At 38.8% G+C, this 19864-nt stretch overlaps 5 protein-coding genes across 5 annotated transcripts; 2 read left to right on the top strand and 3 right to left on the bottom strand.

The window, feature by feature from the left end:
- Position 1: 1 nt before the first annotated feature.
- Positions 2–8443, top strand: LOC114536623 (uncharacterized protein DDB_G0283697-like). Its single transcript, XM_028557980.1, has 10 exons — positions 2–101; positions 774–853; positions 1139–2011; positions 2736–2944; positions 3279–3440; positions 4145–4241; positions 4491–4544; positions 4928–6898; positions 7268–7442; positions 8341–8443. Exons 2-10 carry the CDS (start codon positions 781–783, stop codon positions 8363–8365), a joined length of 3639 nt encoding a protein of 1212 aa, XP_028413781.1. The 5' UTR covers positions 2–101; positions 774–780; the 3' UTR covers positions 8366–8443.
- Positions 8444–9193: 750 nt separating this feature from the next.
- On the bottom strand, positions 9194–10330 carry LOC114533303. Its single transcript, XM_028554815.1, has 2 exons — positions 10042–10330; positions 9194–9564 (listed from the first exon to the last, which is right to left on the bottom strand). Exons 1-2 carry the CDS (start codon positions 10253–10255, stop codon positions 9194–9196), a joined length of 585 nt encoding a protein of 194 aa, XP_028410616.1. The 5' UTR covers positions 10256–10330.
- A 2680-nt stretch (positions 10331–13010) lies between these two features.
- On the bottom strand, positions 13011–16103 carry LOC114536673 (dehydrodolichyl diphosphate synthase complex subunit Nus1-like). Its single transcript, XM_028558027.1, has 5 exons — positions 15717–16103; positions 14796–14927; positions 14453–14611; positions 14182–14281; positions 13011–13756 (listed from the first exon to the last, which is right to left on the bottom strand). The coding sequence occupies exons 1-5, from the start codon at positions 15997–15999 to the stop codon at positions 13666–13668; spliced, it is 765 nt and encodes a 254-aa protein (XP_028413828.1). The 5' UTR covers positions 16000–16103; the 3' UTR covers positions 13011–13665.
- A 366-nt stretch (positions 16104–16469) lies between these two features.
- Positions 16470–17579, bottom strand: LOC114536683 (tail-anchored protein insertion receptor WRB-like). Its single transcript, XM_028558039.1, has 5 exons — positions 17447–17579; positions 17081–17167; positions 16915–16984; positions 16661–16843; positions 16470–16562 (listed from the first exon to the last, which is right to left on the bottom strand). Exons 1-5 carry the CDS (start codon positions 17525–17527, stop codon positions 16486–16488), a joined length of 498 nt encoding a protein of 165 aa, XP_028413840.1. The 5' UTR covers positions 17528–17579; the 3' UTR covers positions 16470–16485.
- Positions 17580–17597: 18 nt separating this feature from the next.
- LOC114536641 (high-affinity lysophosphatidic acid receptor-like) lies at positions 17598–19764 on the top strand. The gene has a single exon (XM_028557998.1). It carries the CDS (start codon positions 17900–17902, stop codon positions 19052–19054), a length of 1155 nt encoding a protein of 384 aa, XP_028413799.1. The 5' UTR covers positions 17598–17899; the 3' UTR covers positions 19055–19764.
- The last annotated feature ends 100 nt before the right edge of the window (positions 19765–19864 follow it).

Below are 19864 nucleotides of genomic sequence, written 5' to 3'. Positions count from 1 at the left end.
CAATGTGCTCTGCGTTTTCAACTTTACATCACAAATTTCACAATATTTTGGAAAAAGTCAAGCGATTTCCCCTTGAAAACGTGGAAAAATTGACCTTGAAGGTACGTTTTACAACTGTTAGGTGTTTAATTCATATCTGCGGAAGTTAATTTACTGGAAAACTCTAAATTTTTGGTGGTAAACTAACTATTAAAACTTGTGTACTTTGGAACTTATATTTAATACTTCATTTTAATATTGTTTTGAGATATTTCGTTCTGTTATTATGTGTTTATCTGTCTTGCCTTGCAATTTTCTATGCATGCATTCTGTTTTACGGTAGAATTATTTCGTGGGTTAAGCTATGGGGTTGTGTCCGTTTCATTGAGAGGTCTATTTCAGACTATTTGTTAGTTCCGTGCATGTAATCATGCGTTTATACATGTCAAGTGTTCTAAGTTTACCTGATGCAGAGATTTTACATAATAAAATGAGAGGATTAGAAAGGACTTCATGAAATGCATCATAAAAGTATCAATTGCAGTTCGGCCTATTTTAGAGTAAAATGCTCCAATTGCCTCACTCCAGACTTGATTTGTCAGTCAATTTTCAGCCAAGCCTTGAGGGCACAAAGGGATACAAATCACACAACACAGTCTCTTAGGTAAAATAGAGACAGCTGGGAGTGACTGAATACGCTTAAACACATTTTGACCCCTGGTCCTCAGGTTGTCAGGTGGTCAACATCCGTTCTTCTAAAAAAGAAGTGCATTTATCTTGTGCCCTAACTACAGGAATCTCATGATGTGGGGAGCTGGACACCCACAGCAATGGTGGCCTGCAAATTACATGTATGCTGGTATGGAGCAACAAGGTGAGTTGGAAAAAAGCAATTATCCACTGTTTTGTGAATTCACTTAACACCACTTCACTTAAGTTTACACACAGTTCACTTTATGTGGATTCTCAAGATTCACTATAGAATAACAATTTAAATACTTCACATTATTAAGTAAAATTGTCATAATTGTAAGTATGTTTCATTAATGTTTTACTGACAAACCATACAATATAAGTTTGATCTTTCACAATTCCTGTTCAGTGCCGGGCTGATATTTATCTGTAGGTACTAATTTATTCTTCGTTTTTACTATGGTAGGCTCGGCAGAAGGGTGGGCGGCAAGAGCAGCATTGTGGGCTCAACAGCGTCATGTGGAACAGCACTATGCCCAACAGTATCAACAACAACAACAAGTAGACCAACAACATCCACAGCAAGCATTTCCCCCTCTTCCTCCTGAAAATACACCACCTCTCCCCCCAGAAAATGTCCCACATGCACCCCATCTCCCTGATAACCCACCTGTTCCTCACCCCCCGGGTGAACCACCCACGTCAGACTTTCATGATAGCGACCTGGAGGGTGGAGAAAATGACCAGTTGTATCCCCCTGGGGAAGACCCCGGCCCTGAGCTTCGCAAAGATGAGACATCGGACAACATTGAGGTGGCCCCCATGGAGGAGGATGATATTGGCCAACCAGAACATCAGAACCAGCAAGATCACCATGGTGATAGTCACCACAGTGATAGTCATCACCATGACGATCAGAATAAGAATAACCATGCTGTTCACTATGATAACCATCCTCAGAAAGAATTTCATGGTCAACAACATGCCAATCAATTTGAGAATTATGACCATCAAGTACCACAGCCATATGGTAACCATCATCACCATCAAGGACACTACCAACCTCCACCAGCAGAACCCCATAGTGGCTTTCCACAAGAACACTACCCCAGTGATGGTCAGTTTCAGAACTTCAACCACGGTGCGGCAGCGCATCAACCATTTCAAGCAGAGGAAAGCAACTACCAACAGTATGATTACAACAACCAGCAGGCTTATGGTCATTTTGACCAGTATGAACAAGGTAGGCAACAGGAGTACCAGCCACAGCCAAAACCACTGTTACAAACAGAGATACCCATCAGCAGTCTGCCAAGCCATGTTGTTCAAACTGAATCAGGTGAGTCTTAACCTTGATTTGACAATCAGTACCTTTAGAGAAACCATGGTTGCTGCGTAGAGATGTAGATAAGTTCCAATATAACCAAGGAGCAGCGTGGCAGCGTCTTCAAACAACTTAGCATCAAATGTAGTATAATAACTGCCTTTGTCTATTTTAGGCAGTTGTTGTAGCACATATGATGCTAAGTTGACTTGACAATACACAATCGTGTCACTGCTTATAGTTTGTGAATACACCTCTTTTGCACATGTCCTTTCATGTTACATATATAAGGTCAATCACATCTCTTCAGCCACACAACCAGGTTAACCATTTAGTTTAATTTATATTTGCCAAAAAGTTGTGGGCAAGTTGGCACCATCCAAGGAACGATAGTGGCAATTGTTGGTTACAAACAAATAAATTTAAGCCATCAAATCATAACCACTCCAGGCAGATGACCACTGAATTTGATGTAACTTCGAGGGCACTTCATGTAAGCAGCCAAAATTTGCCAAGACCGGTCATATTTTGAATTGAAGTCTTGTATAAGGATTTCGTTAAAATATATATAGCGGTGAAACTGCATTTAATTAAATGTGATGCATTAAATGAATTATTAGAAAAGAAATATTGAGAAATGGTATCATGGAACTTTAAGGAAGGCTTTCGTATATCTGGGAATTCTCCCGGAGGAAAAATGAAGAACTTCTATCTACAACATGGTCTTTCGTGTTTTTAGAAACTGTGAAACGCAAGGCTATCCCTCAGTGGATACGAGAGGCGTTAGAGAAACGAGAGAAAGATAAACAGAAGCAGCTGGCGAAACAGCATGAGGATGAGAGTGCTCCAGTTGTTAAACAGGAGGATGTTGAAGTGGATAAAAAAGATGAAGTGAAAGAAGAAGAAGTTGAGCCAGAGGAAAAGAAGCCATTCTTTAAAATCAAGAAAGTAGGAATCAATATCATCCGCTGGGAATGCAGCTGAATATATCTCTTGTGTTTTATTAATATTGTAATGGTGCTACTCTAAGTGACCAACCGGGCAAGCTGAAGTATTGGCTTGACCACGGTGGAAGTCGAACCCGCGATCTTTAGCTTGCTAGTCTAATGCTCTTCCAACTAAGCTACTAGGTCAAGACGTTTCTATGGTAGCTCAAAGTAGTACCATGATAATACCAATTCATACATCTGACCTGAGTCATATAAGACATATATGAATTGTGTCTTGTGTTTCACTTTTCCGAAGTGAGATGATTTCAAAATATGCATTTTTAATATTTCAGAGAAAGTCCAGATTCGCTCCACAGTCGGACAGCGAGGGAGAGAGCGAGAAAGCTAAGGACAAGTCAAGAAAGAAGAAGTCAGATGATGAACGATCGCCAAGAAAACATCGCTCAGAAGAGGAAGATAACTGGAAGTCAGAGGAGGACAAACAGAAGGAAAAGGTTCATGTCTTAGAGATGCTCGTATATATTTTAAAAGATTCTCGGAATTTCATTGATCCTCGTATATTTTTCTAATGATAATCCTCTCTTTGTATAAACTGTGCCATTGAAGATTGGTTTCAGGACTGCAGATTGATTCATTCATTCGTTCATTCCATAATTCAATTTTAACCTTGAAAAGGCGTGAAAATCTTCAACTACAATCTATTCTTCGCTGTTCTACATTTTTTCTATTTCACTTTTTTGCATTAAAAATACAAGACTACCATGCATCATTCGTATCATTCCCGCCTTCAAAAATGTAGGTTCACCCCCCCCCCCTCTCCTCCTGTATGGAATATGAAGCAGGAATATCAAACTCTCTTATAATATAAAGATTGATGCTAAAGTTTGCTTTAGGAAATAACTTTGATTTATCTTCAAGTACTGAATGAGTGTCAACTGTTTCGCTTTTCATTGATAACGCTTGCTTTCACTTGGGACTTTTACAATTCATAAACTATTAGAGCACTTTCATAATTCATATACTACTGAGACAAAAGAAAGCATGAAATATTTTTCCATAACTTCATTAGTATATAAAAACAAGTATACGCAAAGAATTGTCAGGATTTTGTGCGTACATTCCTAAGCAAAATCCGAGTTCTTTCGGCATAAAAATGGACGAATGGTTGACGCTGATTCTTGAACTGTTGTATTTTCAGCTAATCAAGGTACGGAAAATGTTGACAGATGTCTTATTAACGGTAACGGGCGAAGAGATAAAAGCAGTTGCACGTGAAACTTTAGCTGCTAGAAAAGGTTTGTCACAACTTCAATCTTCACGCCCAGTAAGGCTGCACGACCCTCGAGCGCTAGTTCTTGTTGTGTAAGAGCTTTTCATCAAGGGTACAATTGAAAAGCGCCATTGTCGGGCGAGCCAAACTTCTTTCGCATTTTTTTTGTGGTCGATTCAGAATTTCAAAAGCTTAGTCAGAGAAGTAAGTGGGCTGTATTTTGACGAGTTGAAGTGAACAGGTTTCCTTATCGTTTTCTTTTTGCTTTTTTCAGCTTCACGGCTCTCTTCGTCCTATGGTTCTAGTGCAAAGCTGAGTGGGAGTCGAGGTATTGTCATAAATTCTTTGCAATTTTGATATAGGCGCAGTATTAAGATTACCTCTGTGGATCAATGAGAGATGATTTTTACTGGACCTCTAGGAAGAACAGTTTAGAACTGATAGAGCTATCCAGTATAAATAAAGTTAGTTTAGTTTAGGTTTCCTCCTGTAGTAACGCTGGATCAATAAGAGATAATCCTTACTGGACCTCTAGGAAGAACAGTTTAGAACTGATAGAGCTATCCAGTATAAATAAAGATAGTTCAGTTTAGGTTTCCTCCTGTAGTAACACTGGATCAATAAGAGATGATCCTTACTGGACCTCTAACTGATAGAGCTATCCAGTTTAAGTTAGTTTAGTTTAGTCTTTCTAAATATCTTTTCTTCTAGGCCTTGTTCAATACGATCGAGGTTCTGGTTCTGACTCGTCCAGTGAAGAAAATAACGACGTCAACAAATATGATGAACAAGATGGGGGGAAAAGTGGCGGGAAAATGAGCGAATCTCGCGCTCTGGAGGATGGAACAAAAGAGCGCGATAAAAAAGACAAGAAGCGTCGGAAGTCGAAACATGAGAAACACGAGAAATCGTCCAGTAATCGGGATAAGTCGTCTCGGCGAAAGAAAAAGCCAAATCAAAGTCGTGAGCCATCGTATGATAGTCGGGATGAAACTTCTCATAAAAGGGATAAATCAAAAAGTCGGGAGAAGTCGTCAGGTCATGATCGAGAGAAGTCGCCTAGTCGAAAAGATCGGTCGCCTGATGACCGGGATAGGTCGTCTTATAGTCGGGATGATTCGCCTAGCGCTCGAGAAAAAAGTTCGCGCGGGAAAGGTAAGTCCTCCCATAAGACGAGCAAAAAAAGGAAGCGATCATCACATAGTCGAGAAAGATCGCCTGAGAGTCGAGAACACTCGCCAGCAGGTGAGAGTAAGTCTGCTAGAAAAAAGAATAAGTCGGGCAAAGATCGGGATATATCGCCTCAGAGTCGAGAACATTCTCCGTCTGTCGAAAATAGCAAGTCAAAGAAGCATAAATCTGGTAAAAGTAAAGATAGGTCATCACCAAGCAGGGATGCGTCTCCTGAGACTCAGGAAGAAACGTACAAGAGCAAAGACAAGACTCATAGAAGAGAAAAACTTTCGCCAACTCCTGAAAAATCTCAATTTGACGAGGATCAGAAAGCTAAGAAGAAACACAAGTCGGGCAGGAGTCGGCATCGTTCGCCAGATAGTCGAGAAATGTCGCCCCAAAGTCGAGAACACTCGGTTGATAGTAACAATAAAGACAGTGGGTCATCTCATAAACGAGACAGGACCGTGCGGGGCCGGAAGGGGTCGCCGCATAGCGAGGAGCGCTTGACTCAGTCAAGTCAAGGAAAGCACAAATCGTCTCATAAGTCGTCCCGTAATCGGGAGTTGTCGCCCGAAAGTCGGGATGACTCTGCTCTGAAAGAACGTTCGCAAAGTCCGGAGAACGAAAAGTCGAAAAAGCGAAGAAAATCAGGTGAAGTTAAGGATAGGTCGAAATATAGCGATGAAGAGGTAGCCGTGAAGGATGAGTCTTCACGCAAGCACGGGAAGTCCCGGGAAAGCCGAAACAAATCGAGATATAATGATGAAGATGACGATGAAGAATCGTCTCGAGGTCGTGACAGGCCGGAGCGCAGTCGTGATAGATCGGGAAAAGGTCGAGATAAATATAAATCCGGAGATGATGATGGCGTTGAAGATACGCCTCGGAAACGCGATAGATCGAAACGAAGCCGAGATGGATCGGAGCGTAGTCGTGATGGATCGGAAGAAAGTCGCGAGAGTTCTGGCAGTCGGGACAGGTCGTCGAAGAAAGAAAGTCGAAAGCGAAAAGAGAAACGAGATTCGGATAAAAACAAACACGGAAGTGCTTCTGAGGATTCCCCGGAGAAACAACGAAAAGCAAGGAAAAAGAACAGAGATCAGAGTGAGTCGGAAGATAGCGGAGAAAAACGAGAGAGTCGGAAGAAAGAAAAGACGGATGAGACTCGGAATAAAAACAGAGATCGGAGTGAGTCGGGAGATAACGACGAGAAACGAGAGAGTCGGAAGAAAGATAAGTCGGATGAGACTCGGAATAAGAACAGAGATCGGAGTGAGTCGGAAGATAGCGGAGAGAAACGAGAGAGTCGGAAGAAAGAGAAGTCGGATGAGACTCGGAATAAGAACAGAGATCGGAGTGAGTCGGAAGATAGCGGAGAGAAACGAGAAAGTCGGAAAAAAGAGAAGTCGGATGAGAATCGGAATAAGAAGAAAAAACGTAGAAAACGAAGTGAGAGTTCTTCAGATCATAGGTCGTCTGTAGAGAGCGATGAACAGCTTGAACAAGGTTTGAATTTCAAGTTATTGTAAATGTTCACTTCTTCTGAGGTTTATATTTTTCACGGTCAATGAACAGCAAAATATATTTGCTATAGCATACCAACCATTCATTGACCAACCATTTATTGACCAACCATTCATTGACCAACCATTCATTGACCAACCATTCATTGACCAACCATTCATTGACCAACCATTCATTGACCAACCATTCATTGACCAACCATTCATTGACCAACCATTCATGGACCAACCATTCATGGACCAACCATTCATTGACCAACCATTCATTGACCAACCATTCATTGACCAACCATTCATTGACCAACCATTCATGGACCAACCATTCATTGACCAATTATTATTTTGTTTACAGACAGTAGTGATAGTTCGTACAGCAGTCGGAGTCGAAAGAAACACAAGTCAAAGAAACGGAAGGATAAAAAGGCGAAGGAGAGGGATAGATCAGCGAGTTCCCGAAGTTCCAGTCCCGAAGTGAAGAAAAGAAAGGGGGACAAGAAGGAACACAAGAAGTCGAGACACAAATCTAGGTAAATACAGTAGGTTATCAATTCATCAGTTTATCAAAATAACGCAAAAATTGCAAATATGATTGTGAGAGATTGCTAGCTTGTGTTATCCAATTTTAGCACACGAAATATTTTCGTGACACACAAACGTTGTACAAACGTCGCTATTTATAATCGCATTTGGAGACGATTAGAAGTTGGAGTCGATTTTGCATATAATACCTCATTAGGCAAATAATGCCTCATCTGGCAAATAATGCCTCATTTGGTTAATTATACCTCATCTGGTTTTATTAAAGCTTCTCTCTGGAGGTCCATAGTCTGGGTATCCATTCAGAGATGCGAAATATTCCGGGAATGCAACCACTGTTTACAAACATTGGTCATGTCGGGAGAAAAACACTGAATAGTACATTGTGAAAATAAAAAGGACTAGTGAGGAATTTCTGCCATTTTTTCCTAGTCCCAATTTTGTCGTGAATGCACGAGTCTTTTTCATAGATATGAGATAATCCAGTTGATAATTTCTCTTTATTTCTGGTTTTAAATCGGTCATTGTTGAGTGAACACACATTGCCGATATTCTATAACATTGGCCATTTTGACAAAAAGAATTTTGTGCACCAGCGACCTCAGACAAAGGCAATCCCAGATTCTTGGGACAAGTGTGAACCAGGCTTTAAGGTTGAGAACTCTAACGCTGTAGTACCATGCATGATAGAGATAAAAACGTTTTGCAATCATCAGTCGTGTCAGTCCTAATCAAACGTGAAATGGGGCCAAATCTTTGTTGATCATAAAAGGAACTGTAGATATGCAGCGCTGTTTCTCCTAACAGACTCATTACGCCCTAGATCACTTTTCTTTTCAAGTAGCAACGAGGCTTATTTTTTGTTCGTATTTCTATTTTCTTGTATAGATCGCCACACAAGAAAAGAACCTGACATGCAGCAGACGGTGTAAATGTAGAGTGAATTTTTTTTATTATGTAAATTGAAAATAAAACATCCTGTAGAATTTGTAGAGAGTACGTTGATTTTTGGCACCTTGTTTATATATATATACCAGGCGGAATTCCGCACGAATCAGTGTTTAAATCTACGATGTTTAGCCCACCCAGCTGCGATGTAATATATTCGTGGAGTACGACTATTTTTGTCACACTCATGCGTCCAAAAATGGTTGTAGAACAGGGGCCGGTTGTATGAAAGCGGGATAGTGATTTTTCAACCCTTCTAAAAATGCTTGAATAGCAATAAAATTTCAGCTATGTGACCAACTATTGTTAAAGAGGTTCTTCAATTTAGGAATACCGAGATTTAATCAAAGTTATACCCAACAACGGGCGATTTTAAAGCGATTTAAAAATACTATTCGGTGGATAGCGTTATCCGGCTTTCATACAACCAGCCCCAGCAGATACAGCACATGCAGTTAGACGTGTATACTTCATGTAAATACCAAACACAGAACACGGTCATGTGCAGTCCACAGATCTATTTCACAAAAAACACATATACTTATTGAATCTTGAATGATGACATTAAAAATCAATTAAAGATCAAGTCACTAGTGATACACGTTCTCTTTGAAAAAACACTTGAAAAAAATCTTATACTTCAGAAAATTATGTCACTACATGGAAATCCTGCTAAATGTTTTAATCTTGCAAATTGATGAAGCTATACCAAGCTAAATGCTTGGATTCTTCCAATTTTTTGTCATGCAAAAGTTTAACTATGCTACAAACGTTCAAAACAGTCTATTCGTCCTTAATCCATATAGATGATCAAATAAGGTCGCTTGGCCGAGCCTGTTGCAATCCTGGGTTCTTTGTGCCCATTTGCGATTGCATTTTCGAACACAAGCTCGACGGTGAGGCTTTTTACGCCTTTGCCACTGTCAAACCAGGCTTGCACGCTGAGATTCAGAGATATTGTGATCCAGCCAGAGGTTTGAAGTGTGATCTTTCGAGAAGCCATCATTTTCTTGCTCTGACTATCTGTGATCTTGATGGTGAAGGTCTGGGCGTTAGGAGAGTTTGCTGGTTTGATGATGTAAATATGGAGCTCGTCTCGTGTCAATTTGGCTCCTTTTTTCTTTCCAATGTCCACTGTCAGCTTCAGAGGATTGCTGCTTTTGCCTAAAAACAGATTTCGAGAAGTACAGTAAGGACCAATTCATCTCTATTGATCCAGTAGCCAATAACTTTATGCTGGGAAGCTCTGTCAGTCTTTCTTCTATAGGTCCAGTAGGGATCATCTCTTATTGATCCAGTTACACCAGTCCAGGAGAAAATTAAACCTAAACTAACTTTATTTATACTGGATAGCTCTATCAGTTCTAAAATGTTGTTCCTAGAGGTCCAGTAAGGATCATCTCTTATTGATCCAGTGCTACTACAGGAGGAAACCTAAACTAAACTAACTTTATTTATACTGGATAGCTCTATCAGTTCTAAACTGTTCTTCCTAGAGGTCCAGTAAGGATCATCTCTTATAGTCAATCAAATGATATCACAGTTGGAAACGCTGAACCTTTATCCAAACTTCTAGGGACAATCTGAACTGAAATATCTGCATACACGTTGAAATTTTCATGTAATAAGTTATCACTGTACCTCTGATTGGGGCGAAGTACATAGCTTGAACAACGGTAGCGTTAAATGGAATTTTCGGATTTGCTGGTCCACTCTTGTTCGTCCAATTCTTGTACATCTCGATCAAGTAGCTGGAAATAGGTCCATTGCCTGCAGCCGTTTCTTGGGCATTCAAAGTAAACATGAGGAACATGAGAAAACCAAAAATGATCGCCTTTTTTGAAAATGCAGCCATTATGCGTGGTCTTGGATCACGAAGTCGGAGGTTTATACGATCGATGTACTGCTGTAGTGCAAATGAGAGATCAGTCCTGTCTTGCTTCGAGTCTCGTGTAAACGCCTGCTTTATAGGAAAGATGACAGTCCTAATTACCTTTGAGATTTCTCAGGCCACTTGCGGTTAAGTGAAGCAATGTGATAAGAATGTGCTCTGGTACTTAATTTCACTTGAAAACTTACATCCGTACAAATGAGGGTGTTCAATAATTGAGATCAAATTGGTCGCCACGGAAGAAAAGACAGACATTGTGTTCTTTCTCATTGCGTTTAAAAACACTCAAGCCCTGACCGCAATCATTTTGCCAGGCCGTAAATAGGTTCTTTATGAGTGTTTTCAGAGATGCAGAGGTCCGAGTGCGAAATCTGTTTACTTGGGTTTTGTTTAGAGATATCCAGCAATTGTGATGTCCATTCCTAGAGCCGGTGAAATGCTCTCATATATCATTCCTGTAGGTCAAATCGTGAGGAACTAACATTTAGGATGGTGTAAATTAAACGACTTCGTCAGTGATATTACGAAGTCATTCAAAATCAACGGAGCACTTAATTTCAATTTCCCCCTTTTTGTGTATAACCAAGTTCAGCTTGAGTAGGGCTCCTTAAAATCGTTTCCAAATACAGACTTTTCGGACGGAAAGGCAAGATGCATGTGCTGTTCATAAACCTTTCCATTTATGGGCCTGAGACACAGGCTTTTTAAGGACCAATATGCATGTGTTTTTCTGCACGTTTTCAAGATGAAAAATTGGAAGGGAAATCGATGAATTTCCACATTTTGTTTATAGAAGTTTTGTTTTTTTGTTCAATTTCACTAGCAGGAATTTCACGTACGAATTTCAACACGGTACTGAACTTAATCGATGAAAACGCTTCGTTACCCCAAGTACTTCCGTTTTTTTCAACAAAGTTGCCTCGAAAGTTCTGTGCCGGACCTGTGTAAGTGAATATGTAAATCCTGCTGTCATTTATCACTCGAAGCTCGGTTGATATCGGATCTTAGATGTTCTGAACAAAGGCCAGATAACTGCATTGGGAATCAAGAGATCTAGAAAACGCCTACGATTCCTTCCTAGGGGAGCTAAAACCGACTGTGGTTATTCTTATTTTGCTCATGAGAAATGCCGACTGTTAGTGCTCATGATATATATAGTTTTCATGTTGATTATATATATATATATATATTTACATTGCAAGGAAGTGTCTTTGTAATTACCTTCAAACTAATGGAGCCATCCAGTTTAAATATAGTTTAGTTTAGTTTAGCTCAGGCCTTCCCTTTCGTGGTAATACGCACTGGATGGATCAATAAGAGATGATGATCTTTACTGGACATCTCTAGGAAAAACAGTTTAGAACAGATAGAGCTATCCAGTATAAATAAAGTTAGTGTAGGTTTCCTCCTGTAGTAACACTGGATCAACAAGAGATTATCCTTACTGGACCTTTAGAAAGAACAGTTTAGAACTGATAGAGCTATCCAGTACAAATAACGTTAATTTAGTTTAGGTTTCCTCGTGTAGTAACACTGGATCAAAAAGAGATGATCCTTACTGGACCTCTAGAAAGAACAGTTTAGAACTGATAGAGTTATCCAGTATAAATGAAGTTAGTTCAGTTTAGGTTTCCTCCTGTAATAACCCTGGATCAATAAGAGATGATCCTTACTAGACCTCTAGAAAGAACAGTTTAGAACTGATAGAGCTATCCAGTATAAATAAAGTTAGTTTAGTTTAAGTTTCATCCTGTAGTAACACTGGATCAATAAGAGATGATCCTTACTGGACCTCCAGGAAGAGCAGTTTAGAACTGATGGATCAATGGACACGAATCTTACTCAGAATATGTATTTCCACATCGTCATGAGATCGGATACAAAACATACATTATCACGTTGTGATGAGTTCTCTAATTTCGAGTCTAAATGCCGGAAAAAGCAGGTCTTTCAAGTTAGTTGTTATGCAATTGAACTGTAATAATCGTTAACCGCACTTTATCTTTGACCCTTCTTAATGAGGTCTCATGCAAATTAAAACTATCGCTTTAATCCTGTGGAAGTAACAGAGACCAAGTGCTTTCCATGCCAAATTCGCATCCATTAAAAACGCGAATCAAAACTTTTTGTTTCTTTTCAGACCTCAATATTTCTCGCGTGTCGTGGTAAAGTTTAGCCTTTGGAAAATATACAGCAACTCGCTGGGAATGTTTTACCTTATGTAAGTGTTGTGTCAAAAAATTATGTGCTTGTTGAAAAAAAAGGGGGGTGAACTTTCTTAGTGTTTAAGGCATAAAGATATTGTGAAATGGGGAGCAGACATAAACTTTTGGGGTGATCAAAACAGAAATTGCAGCATTCCAAACCTGTTGTATAATACGACACACTTACAGCAATGAAATTAGTTAAGTTTCCCGAAAGATCATGGACTTCCTCACCTGTCTTCTGGGTTTTTCGAAACATCGAGTTTATAGCATTCTTCAAATACTACCAGCTGAACTGGATATATTTAGATCAGGTCATGCACGATAACCATATTGGCTGTACTCGAAATCGTCTCCTACGCATAGCCACTTCAGTGGTCGCGAGAAAAAGGATTGTCCCATCAAAGTCAAGGTAACGTCAGTTGGTCGCAGGGAGTTATTTTCCGACCTCATTAACCCCCCCAAAGCGATATTTTAATGTAATTACTGTATTTCTATATTACTATTACAAAGATCTTTGTTACATGTCGTCCCATGATTAATTGACGCTTCAAACAAAATTGTAATTTCAGTTCGGTTGTTTTATTTTTTCTTTTATAATTCGTGTCTTGCGGAGATAAAATTTACTGGCTTTGGTAGTTCTTTTTACTTTTTTAAGTCACAATTTGCATGTCTTAAACTGGTCGCCTTTCGCCAGGCAAAACCTGGTCAAACGACGATGAAAGTTGATGTGAGAGTTAACGAGAATATTGCTCGTGTTTGAAAAGGTAATGCACTCATTGACATAAGTTCGCGAATTTTGCCTAGACATAGAGACAGTAGAGTTTTTCCTTGTTTCATCCGTTTAAATAACCCATTAAGTCCAATAAAACTCTTGTTTTCGTGAGTTTCGCAAACTCTCGTAAATGCAAACTCTTGCTTGCTTGCCTAACTCTCAACTCAGTCTCAGTCAACGAACTTTCCTCCATTTGAAAACTGCCACGCAACCTTGGTCTGTCCTTGGATAAACCAAAGTTATTCATTCTGTACAGTCAATTCCTAACTCTTTACAATCCCATCGATATATAAAGCTGGCTAACTCACGACGTTTAAAAATATCCCATTTTTAAATACATGCATGGCATTGGTATAAAAGTCAAACAGAAAAATTCATTCTATTACAGCCAAATGCTATCTGCCAAGTCTCTGTTCACATTTACTATAACGGCGTAGTGTCTGTAGAAATGATGTATGATCCATAACTTTGAGCGAGGGAAGAAATCTATGAAGAGATGATTAGATGAAACTGATTAAGCTCATGGTGGAAATCAGCTAATCATTTGGCAATACACCAAGTTCAAGGTACAACTATACTTAGTATATTAATGCTGAATACCAGAGAATCAGGCTTATATTCCAATTTTTTTGCCAGGAAAAATGGTAACAAAACTGTTTGGTTGACTTTGCAATGCAAGCAGAAATGTTGCTTTTACTATAACTTTAAAACACCCAAACTCTTTCAATAATGCCAATAATTTCATGCTTTTAGATTATTACTGCCAGTAAACAGGTTAACAAAACTATCATCCAGTAGCCAGTGCTAACAATATGCCTATAATTACAGTCTTTTGATGAGGAAGTATTTGATCTCATTTAATGTGAAACAATTTTATTTTTCAACGAAAAGCCAGTAAACAAAACACTTACATAAATTCTGTTAATCGTATCTGCCAGGGAGGGTAATCACAAAGGCTATCTGTCTGGCCAAAGGCTATTGCTAAATCTGGATCAGGAAAATCTTTATTAACTGCATGAAAATAAAAAAAGCATTCCAAGTTATTTAACAGGCATAATCACAGCATCTCAGACAAATATGTTTATCCTCATTCATTACTTTGGGAAATGATAATCACAGCATCTCAGACAAATATGTTATCCTCATTCATTACTTTGGGAAATTAAACAAAATGGTTATTACCTTCTAGTAATTGAGAAAAATGTTCTATGTCCATAATTTTTGACTGAGCTTCTTCATTTTTGACTCTTGTACAGAACTCCTGCGCTGCTCTTACAATATCTTCTTTACCCTCATGGTAAGATAATATACTCAGATGTACTTTTCGCCGACTTTTGTGGACTGTAAGAAAGATTCTGAACAATGAACTGGTGCGTATTCATATTGCCGCAGGAAGCACTTAACACATGAACCTATCTTGGAGAATATCAATCATTTTCGTTGTAATTCTCAGTGACGTACACCACTATAAGTGACAGGGATTTCATATCTGCTAAAACCTAAATTGAATTCATGTTTTTACTACCTATGCCATTAACACCATTCTGATATGGAAGATCTTTATCTCTGAAATGTAGTTCATAATCACAAGTGGACATCTCTTCTTTAATTTGATAGACCTCATGATAAAACTCTGTTTTTCTTTCATTTAAGTCACCTAGATTGAGAATAGATCATAAACATATTAAACATACATTTGACAGTGGCTCATAAGTTAAAGAATGGGAACTTTGCTATTTTAAACAATGGATTTTTAACCTTTTCTGACAAAGTGTACACCTGTAACTCACTAACTTGTGGTAAATTGACATGTAATATCATTTAACAATTAGTCGCCGAAGGTGAGGTGATTTCAAGTCTATATTCACTGAGTTGAAGTCAAAGTGAATAAAGGCTTGTAATCACCGAGCCTAAGGCGACTAATTGTTTTAGTATAAATTTCGGGGTGATTACAAATAATAATCAACACAATTTCATAAAAATTTATTGTTACTTCAAATTTCTTAGTTGAAATGCAACAACAAATGCTGTCTGAAATGTTTTGTAATTTTGTAACCTTATGCAGGATATATCTAGCATGTAACACACACCAAGTTTCCCCGATGCTGCATGCACAGGCGCAATTAGATCTACTTGATCTAATCCTCCCCAATTTTATACAATACAGCAACAAATGCACTTGTATTGAACAGGTATCACACACTACATCCAGAAAAACACACAAATCAACTATGACAACTCAAGAATCAACCACTACAACAGGCGTTTCCATCACATGGACAGTTCTCAGAACCAATCATATTCCAATTCACAGAAATAATTAATCTAAATCGTTCTAATCGGATATTAACCTGCACAATTTACATATACACATCATGGACACGTCTAATACACGTTTGATACTATTGTATATGCTTCAAATAATCTATATTTCGTAACTTCTTACTCTCAGTGGCTTGTACGCTAATGTATGTTATCCCTGCTTTCATAGCCCACACAACCAATTTTCCTAAAATACACAAATCCAGGTCCTTTTCCGTCAGGATAAACGTCAGGTGACGAGGAAGGTTGCCCAAAGTCGCTACTCCATTTGTAATGTCACTCTCTGGAGTTGTGTAAAATACTCCCCGAACTTTTCGTCTCGTCAACTTGAAATAGTAACGAAAGTTGATCAGGAATGAGAAGATTAATGTGACCAAGAAGTGCAGCAATCGGTAGATCTGTCTCATTGCACACGCCTTTTGAAAGCGATGAAATACAATGCTTTCCTTGGTCAAAGTTCTCAATTCTCTGATGCAAGAAAACGAAGGTCAGCGCGTGCTGACGCTCGAGTTCGTGACACGTGGAGCTGGTGGAACGTGGAAACCATGGGGGCGACTGCTGACTACATGCATATGCGGTCTCTTATCAGTACCGTCGGTTTCGCAGATGTGAACGATGAACACCTTGTGGATAACCGCTGATTACACAAATCGCAGCAATTAAACCGTCGTTTGCACTTACAATACACAGTGGCACCATTGCAATCTCTGTCACAGGGCACTCTTCAGTATTCACAGACCGTGGGGTACTAAGTTGAGAGGATTTCAGACTGACTTGGGAAAAACTTCTACAGCACGACTTAATGAATAAACTTTTGTAATAAAATTAAATAATTTGTTTTATAGTCTTCATAATTTTCCGTTCTTGCTATGTTTGTGGTTAATTTTGATGCTTTAGGGTGACCACATCCTTTGCAGTTGAAAAATAACAGAATTGCTAATAACAAGCCATGCTGGTAGACCAATAGCACCTGTAACAAAGAAAATACCATCATGATCAAATGTTTCATGACCATGTAATGAAAGAGTAGGATACTGGTGGCTTCCGGCAATAACTTAACTTACTCACCATCAACATTTGTTGGAAACTTAAGAATAGGGTTTAATGGTGCAAGCCAGTCAGTTGGCATTTCCACCAATGGAACAGATCTGTAATTCCACATGATCCATGAATGGCAAACTACAGTGAATGCGATGCCAACAGTCCACAAAACTCCTTTTATTTTAAGACCATGTTTTTGTCGCTGTAATCCTGTAGTAAGATGAATTATTGCATGAATATAACCACTTTTTTTAAACCTCGATTTTGATGAAACTGCTCACCTTGACTGCGAAATTTATCTTCATGTTTGCTAATGAGTCGTTTCAACTTTGCATATTTGGCAAACTCATGCTAAAAAAGACGGCATTATTTGGGTAGTCTTTAATTGTTTTTCAAATAGCAGTCTTAAGGAATGTCTATGCAGCCAAGGGCTATAATTTCTGATACCTGGGCATTAATGTGTGACAGTTCGTTCTGTAGTTCCCTTAAGGTGATTGCAAGTTGCTTTTCATCAGGACTTGGTCGATTCAAAAACTACAAAGAAAGAGAAAATAAAGGTTTATTAAGACAGAAAATATGAAAGACTCATTCCAAATTATAATAACAGTCTCCCATAAACATCAGTTTTAAAGCTGGCCATCCCCTTCTGAATTGCACCTTGCCCCATAGGGACCCCACCCAGCCAATTTTGGAATTCTAATCAATTAAGTAACAAGCTTCCTTACAGGAACATTTTCCTAGGAAGAAAGTGCCTGCAAGCAAGCTATAAAGCAACTATACTTTACTAAAACACAATCAATGAACGATTCTTACCAACGTGACATAATCTGTTAAAAATTTACGGAAATACTGAAGTCCAAGAACGACTAGAAACACCGCAACTGCGGTCACCATTTTGTTACAGTACAACGGGGGGGGGGGGAAATAAGAGCCACAGCCACCTTGATAATCCCCCCCGGCAGAATATACAGAAACAATTACAATATTTATAATTATCGTATGTTACAAATTCAACATTGTCACAAGTGCAAACAATACACTTACTTTTGCCAACAAAGAAAGGAGTAAAAGTCATACTTTTTTTACGGTTATTTTGACTGTTAGTTGAAGTTATGTCTGAAGCAGCGATGCGAAAAGCCTTGGCACTCGATAACGGATCTTTGAACAACGATTAAACGATTAAAAGGACACCGGACTGTATATTTTGTTTTGCTTGAAATTATGAAATTGAACAGCAGCTGTTAGATTTGACGGGTCTCTTCTTTAATGTCCTTGATGTGGAAAAATTGTACAATATGCGTGCTTACAAATTGCACAAACCAATCTAACGATTCGAATATCACATCCGTGGGATTGGAAAGATGCAAAGAGGCCTTGTCAGAAAAACCTTTTTCATCGACGTTTCGAGTTTTCGCAATAATAGCTATTGTGTTCATGATAGCGACAGCTGTGTTTGGTAATGCAGTCGTGTGTTATATTGTATATCAAAAGCCCGCGATGCGTTCATCTATAAATCTCCTGCTGGCCAATCTGGCTTTTGTAGATGTTCTTATAGCTCTGCTCTGTATGACTGCCTCTTTAGTTACAGTGATTGGAGAAGAATGGCTGTTGGGCTCAGTTTTATGCAAAGTGAATGCATTTTGCTTTTCATTTTTGGTGACCGAATCAACATACATACTGCTTGCAATTAGCTGGGATCGTTATCTCATAATTGTCCGCCGGGAAGAGACGCTCACACCATACAAGGCGAAGGTCATTATCAGCATAACCTGGGTAATATCATTCATCCTATCCCTTCCACCTACATTTGGATGGGGGAGATATAACTACGAGAAGGGACACATTGTGTGTTCCCTTGATGATGACGCCTTCTCGTATTCCTTAGTGTTCTATATTCTAACCATTATTATCCCTATGCTCATTATGGGTTATGTTTATTACCGGATTCTTTGCACGGTTCGTAAAAACTCAACGAAAGTTGTTAACCACCCTCCTGTGTCAGGCGTAGAGACTCGTGTCCACAAGCGAGGTAAAATGAACATTGATTATGGCTTCAAAACCAGAGCCTTTTTGACAATTCTGATTCTTTTCATTGGTTATTTTTTCTGCTTCCTACCCTATCTTGTCACTCGGCTAGATTTGGTTACAGGTCGAAACTTAGAAACCACAAGCTTCACACAAGTTGTGCTTATTTTGCTCTGCTACCTAAACAGTGTATTAAACCCTATGGTATATTATGTCCGTATTGGTAAATTTAGAGAAGCATGTCGAGACATTGTGCCCAGTTGTTGCTGTCTGTCATTTTTATGCGTTCCAAAGCGACCATTGCGAAGGGTCTGTCCTCATGTTATATACGAAGTCAGTGACAGGAGCGAAAAATCAGTATCCTTTAGCCTTTACTCAATGGGCGCTTTTGATTGAATATGTCTCAGTTGTTGGAAATGTATATTGAATAGAAACAGCATTCATTGTATAGATAATTATATTCAAATTTTAACTTGTAAATACATAAAGTATCAAAATATATTTATTGCATTTTAATGATTTTAACAGATAATAAATAAAGTATATTAATTTATGAATTAACCATTGCTTTGTCTCTTTCCATAAAATTAAGTTATTATAATTGAATGTGTTGCATAACTGGGGTTATTATGGTGTTGGAATGAGGGAAATGGTCATGCAAACCAAAGGTAGCTGGCTCAATTCCTATGTGTTCAACCACTACTCATTTCAGCCCTCACAATAATGAGGGAGCAGCAGGGAGCACTCTTAAATGTGGTATATAACAACTGCCAGAGACTGGCAAAAAACTGGACATTCTGATGTGGGGACCAGTGTCAGGATAGTTAAGAAATGGCTCAAAATACAGGAAATACATTTGACTTAGATCACCATTGTCATACAGTTTATATTTTACAAGTCTGCATGGATATTTTTGATGTTTAATGATTATATATCATACTAGTATTTAACCACCACCCACTCCTACTTAACCCACTTGATAGGTCTGTGTTGATGTTCGAATTAATAACTAATATCAATTAACTACTTATATTAATCTTTCAACCTTAATTTGTGACATTTGACCCCGAGTCAGAGTGTGTCGCAAACATTGCTCGGTCCTAGTCCCCGGGAGTTTCAACCGTGGCTCAGCCCAAAAGGACCTGAGTACGAGGTTGGATGACGCAATTGGATGATGCAATTGCAATGATGCATGCAAAGAGCACG

This window comes from Dendronephthya gigantea, unplaced genomic scaffold, assembly GCF_004324835.1.
Source record: "Dendronephthya gigantea isolate DGI-Jeju-01 unplaced genomic scaffold, DenGig_1.0 000002F, whole genome shotgun sequence".
Lineage (NCBI taxonomy): Eukaryota > Metazoa > Cnidaria > Anthozoa > Malacalcyonacea > Nephtheidae > Dendronephthya > Dendronephthya gigantea.
The sequence above is the reverse complement of the archived record's forward strand: the minus strand, read 5'-3'. Positions and strand labels throughout refer to the sequence as shown.

Bases quoted from the DNA above. Each gene is read 5' to 3' on its own strand.
- LOC114533303 (XM_028554815.1), bottom strand. From the start codon at position 10,255: ATGGCTGCATTTTCAAAAAAGGCGATCATTTTTGGTTTTCTCATGTTC. The intron at 9,565-10,041 runs GTACAGTGATAA...ATCTGTTTTTAG, and splicing joins GTACTTCGCCCCAATCAGAG to GCAAAAGCAGCAATCCTCTG.
- LOC114536623 (XM_028557980.1), top strand. From the start codon at position 781: ATGATGTGGGGAGCTGGACACCCACAGCAATGGTGGCCTGCAAATTAC. The intron at 854-1,138 runs GTGAGTTGGAAA...TTACTATGGTAG, and splicing joins TGCTGGTATGGAGCAACAAG to GCTCGGCAGAAGGGTGGGCG. The intron at 7,443-8,340 runs GTAAATACAGTA...TTTCTTGTATAG, and splicing joins AAGTCGAGACACAAATCTAG to ATCGCCACACAAGAAAAGAA.
- LOC114536683 (XM_028558039.1), bottom strand. From the start codon at position 17,527: ATGGTGACCGCAGTTGCGGTGTTTCTAGTCGTTCTTGGACTTCAGTAT. The intron at 16,844-16,914 runs GTGAGCAGTTTC...ATCTTACTACAG, and splicing joins AGATAAATTTCGCAGTCAAG to GATTACAGCGACAAAAACAT. The intron at 16,563-16,660 runs GTGAGTAAGTTA...TCTTTGTTACAG, and splicing joins GTTTCCAACAAATGTTGATG to GTGCTATTGGTCTACCAGCA.
- LOC114536673 (XM_028558027.1), bottom strand. From the start codon at position 15,999: ATGAGACAGATCTACCGATTGCTGCACTTCTTGGTCACATTAATCTTC. The intron at 14,928-15,716 runs GTAAGAAGTTAC...TTCTCAATCTAG, and splicing joins TAGCGTACAAGCCACTGAGA to GTGACTTAAATGAAAGAAAA. The intron at 14,282-14,452 runs GTAATAACCATT...ATTTTCATGCAG, and splicing joins TTTTTCTCAATTACTAGAAG to TTAATAAAGATTTTCCTGAT.
- LOC114536641 (XM_028557998.1), top strand. From the start codon at position 17,900: ATGTCCTTGATGTGGAAAAATTGTACAATATGCGTGCTTACAAATTGC.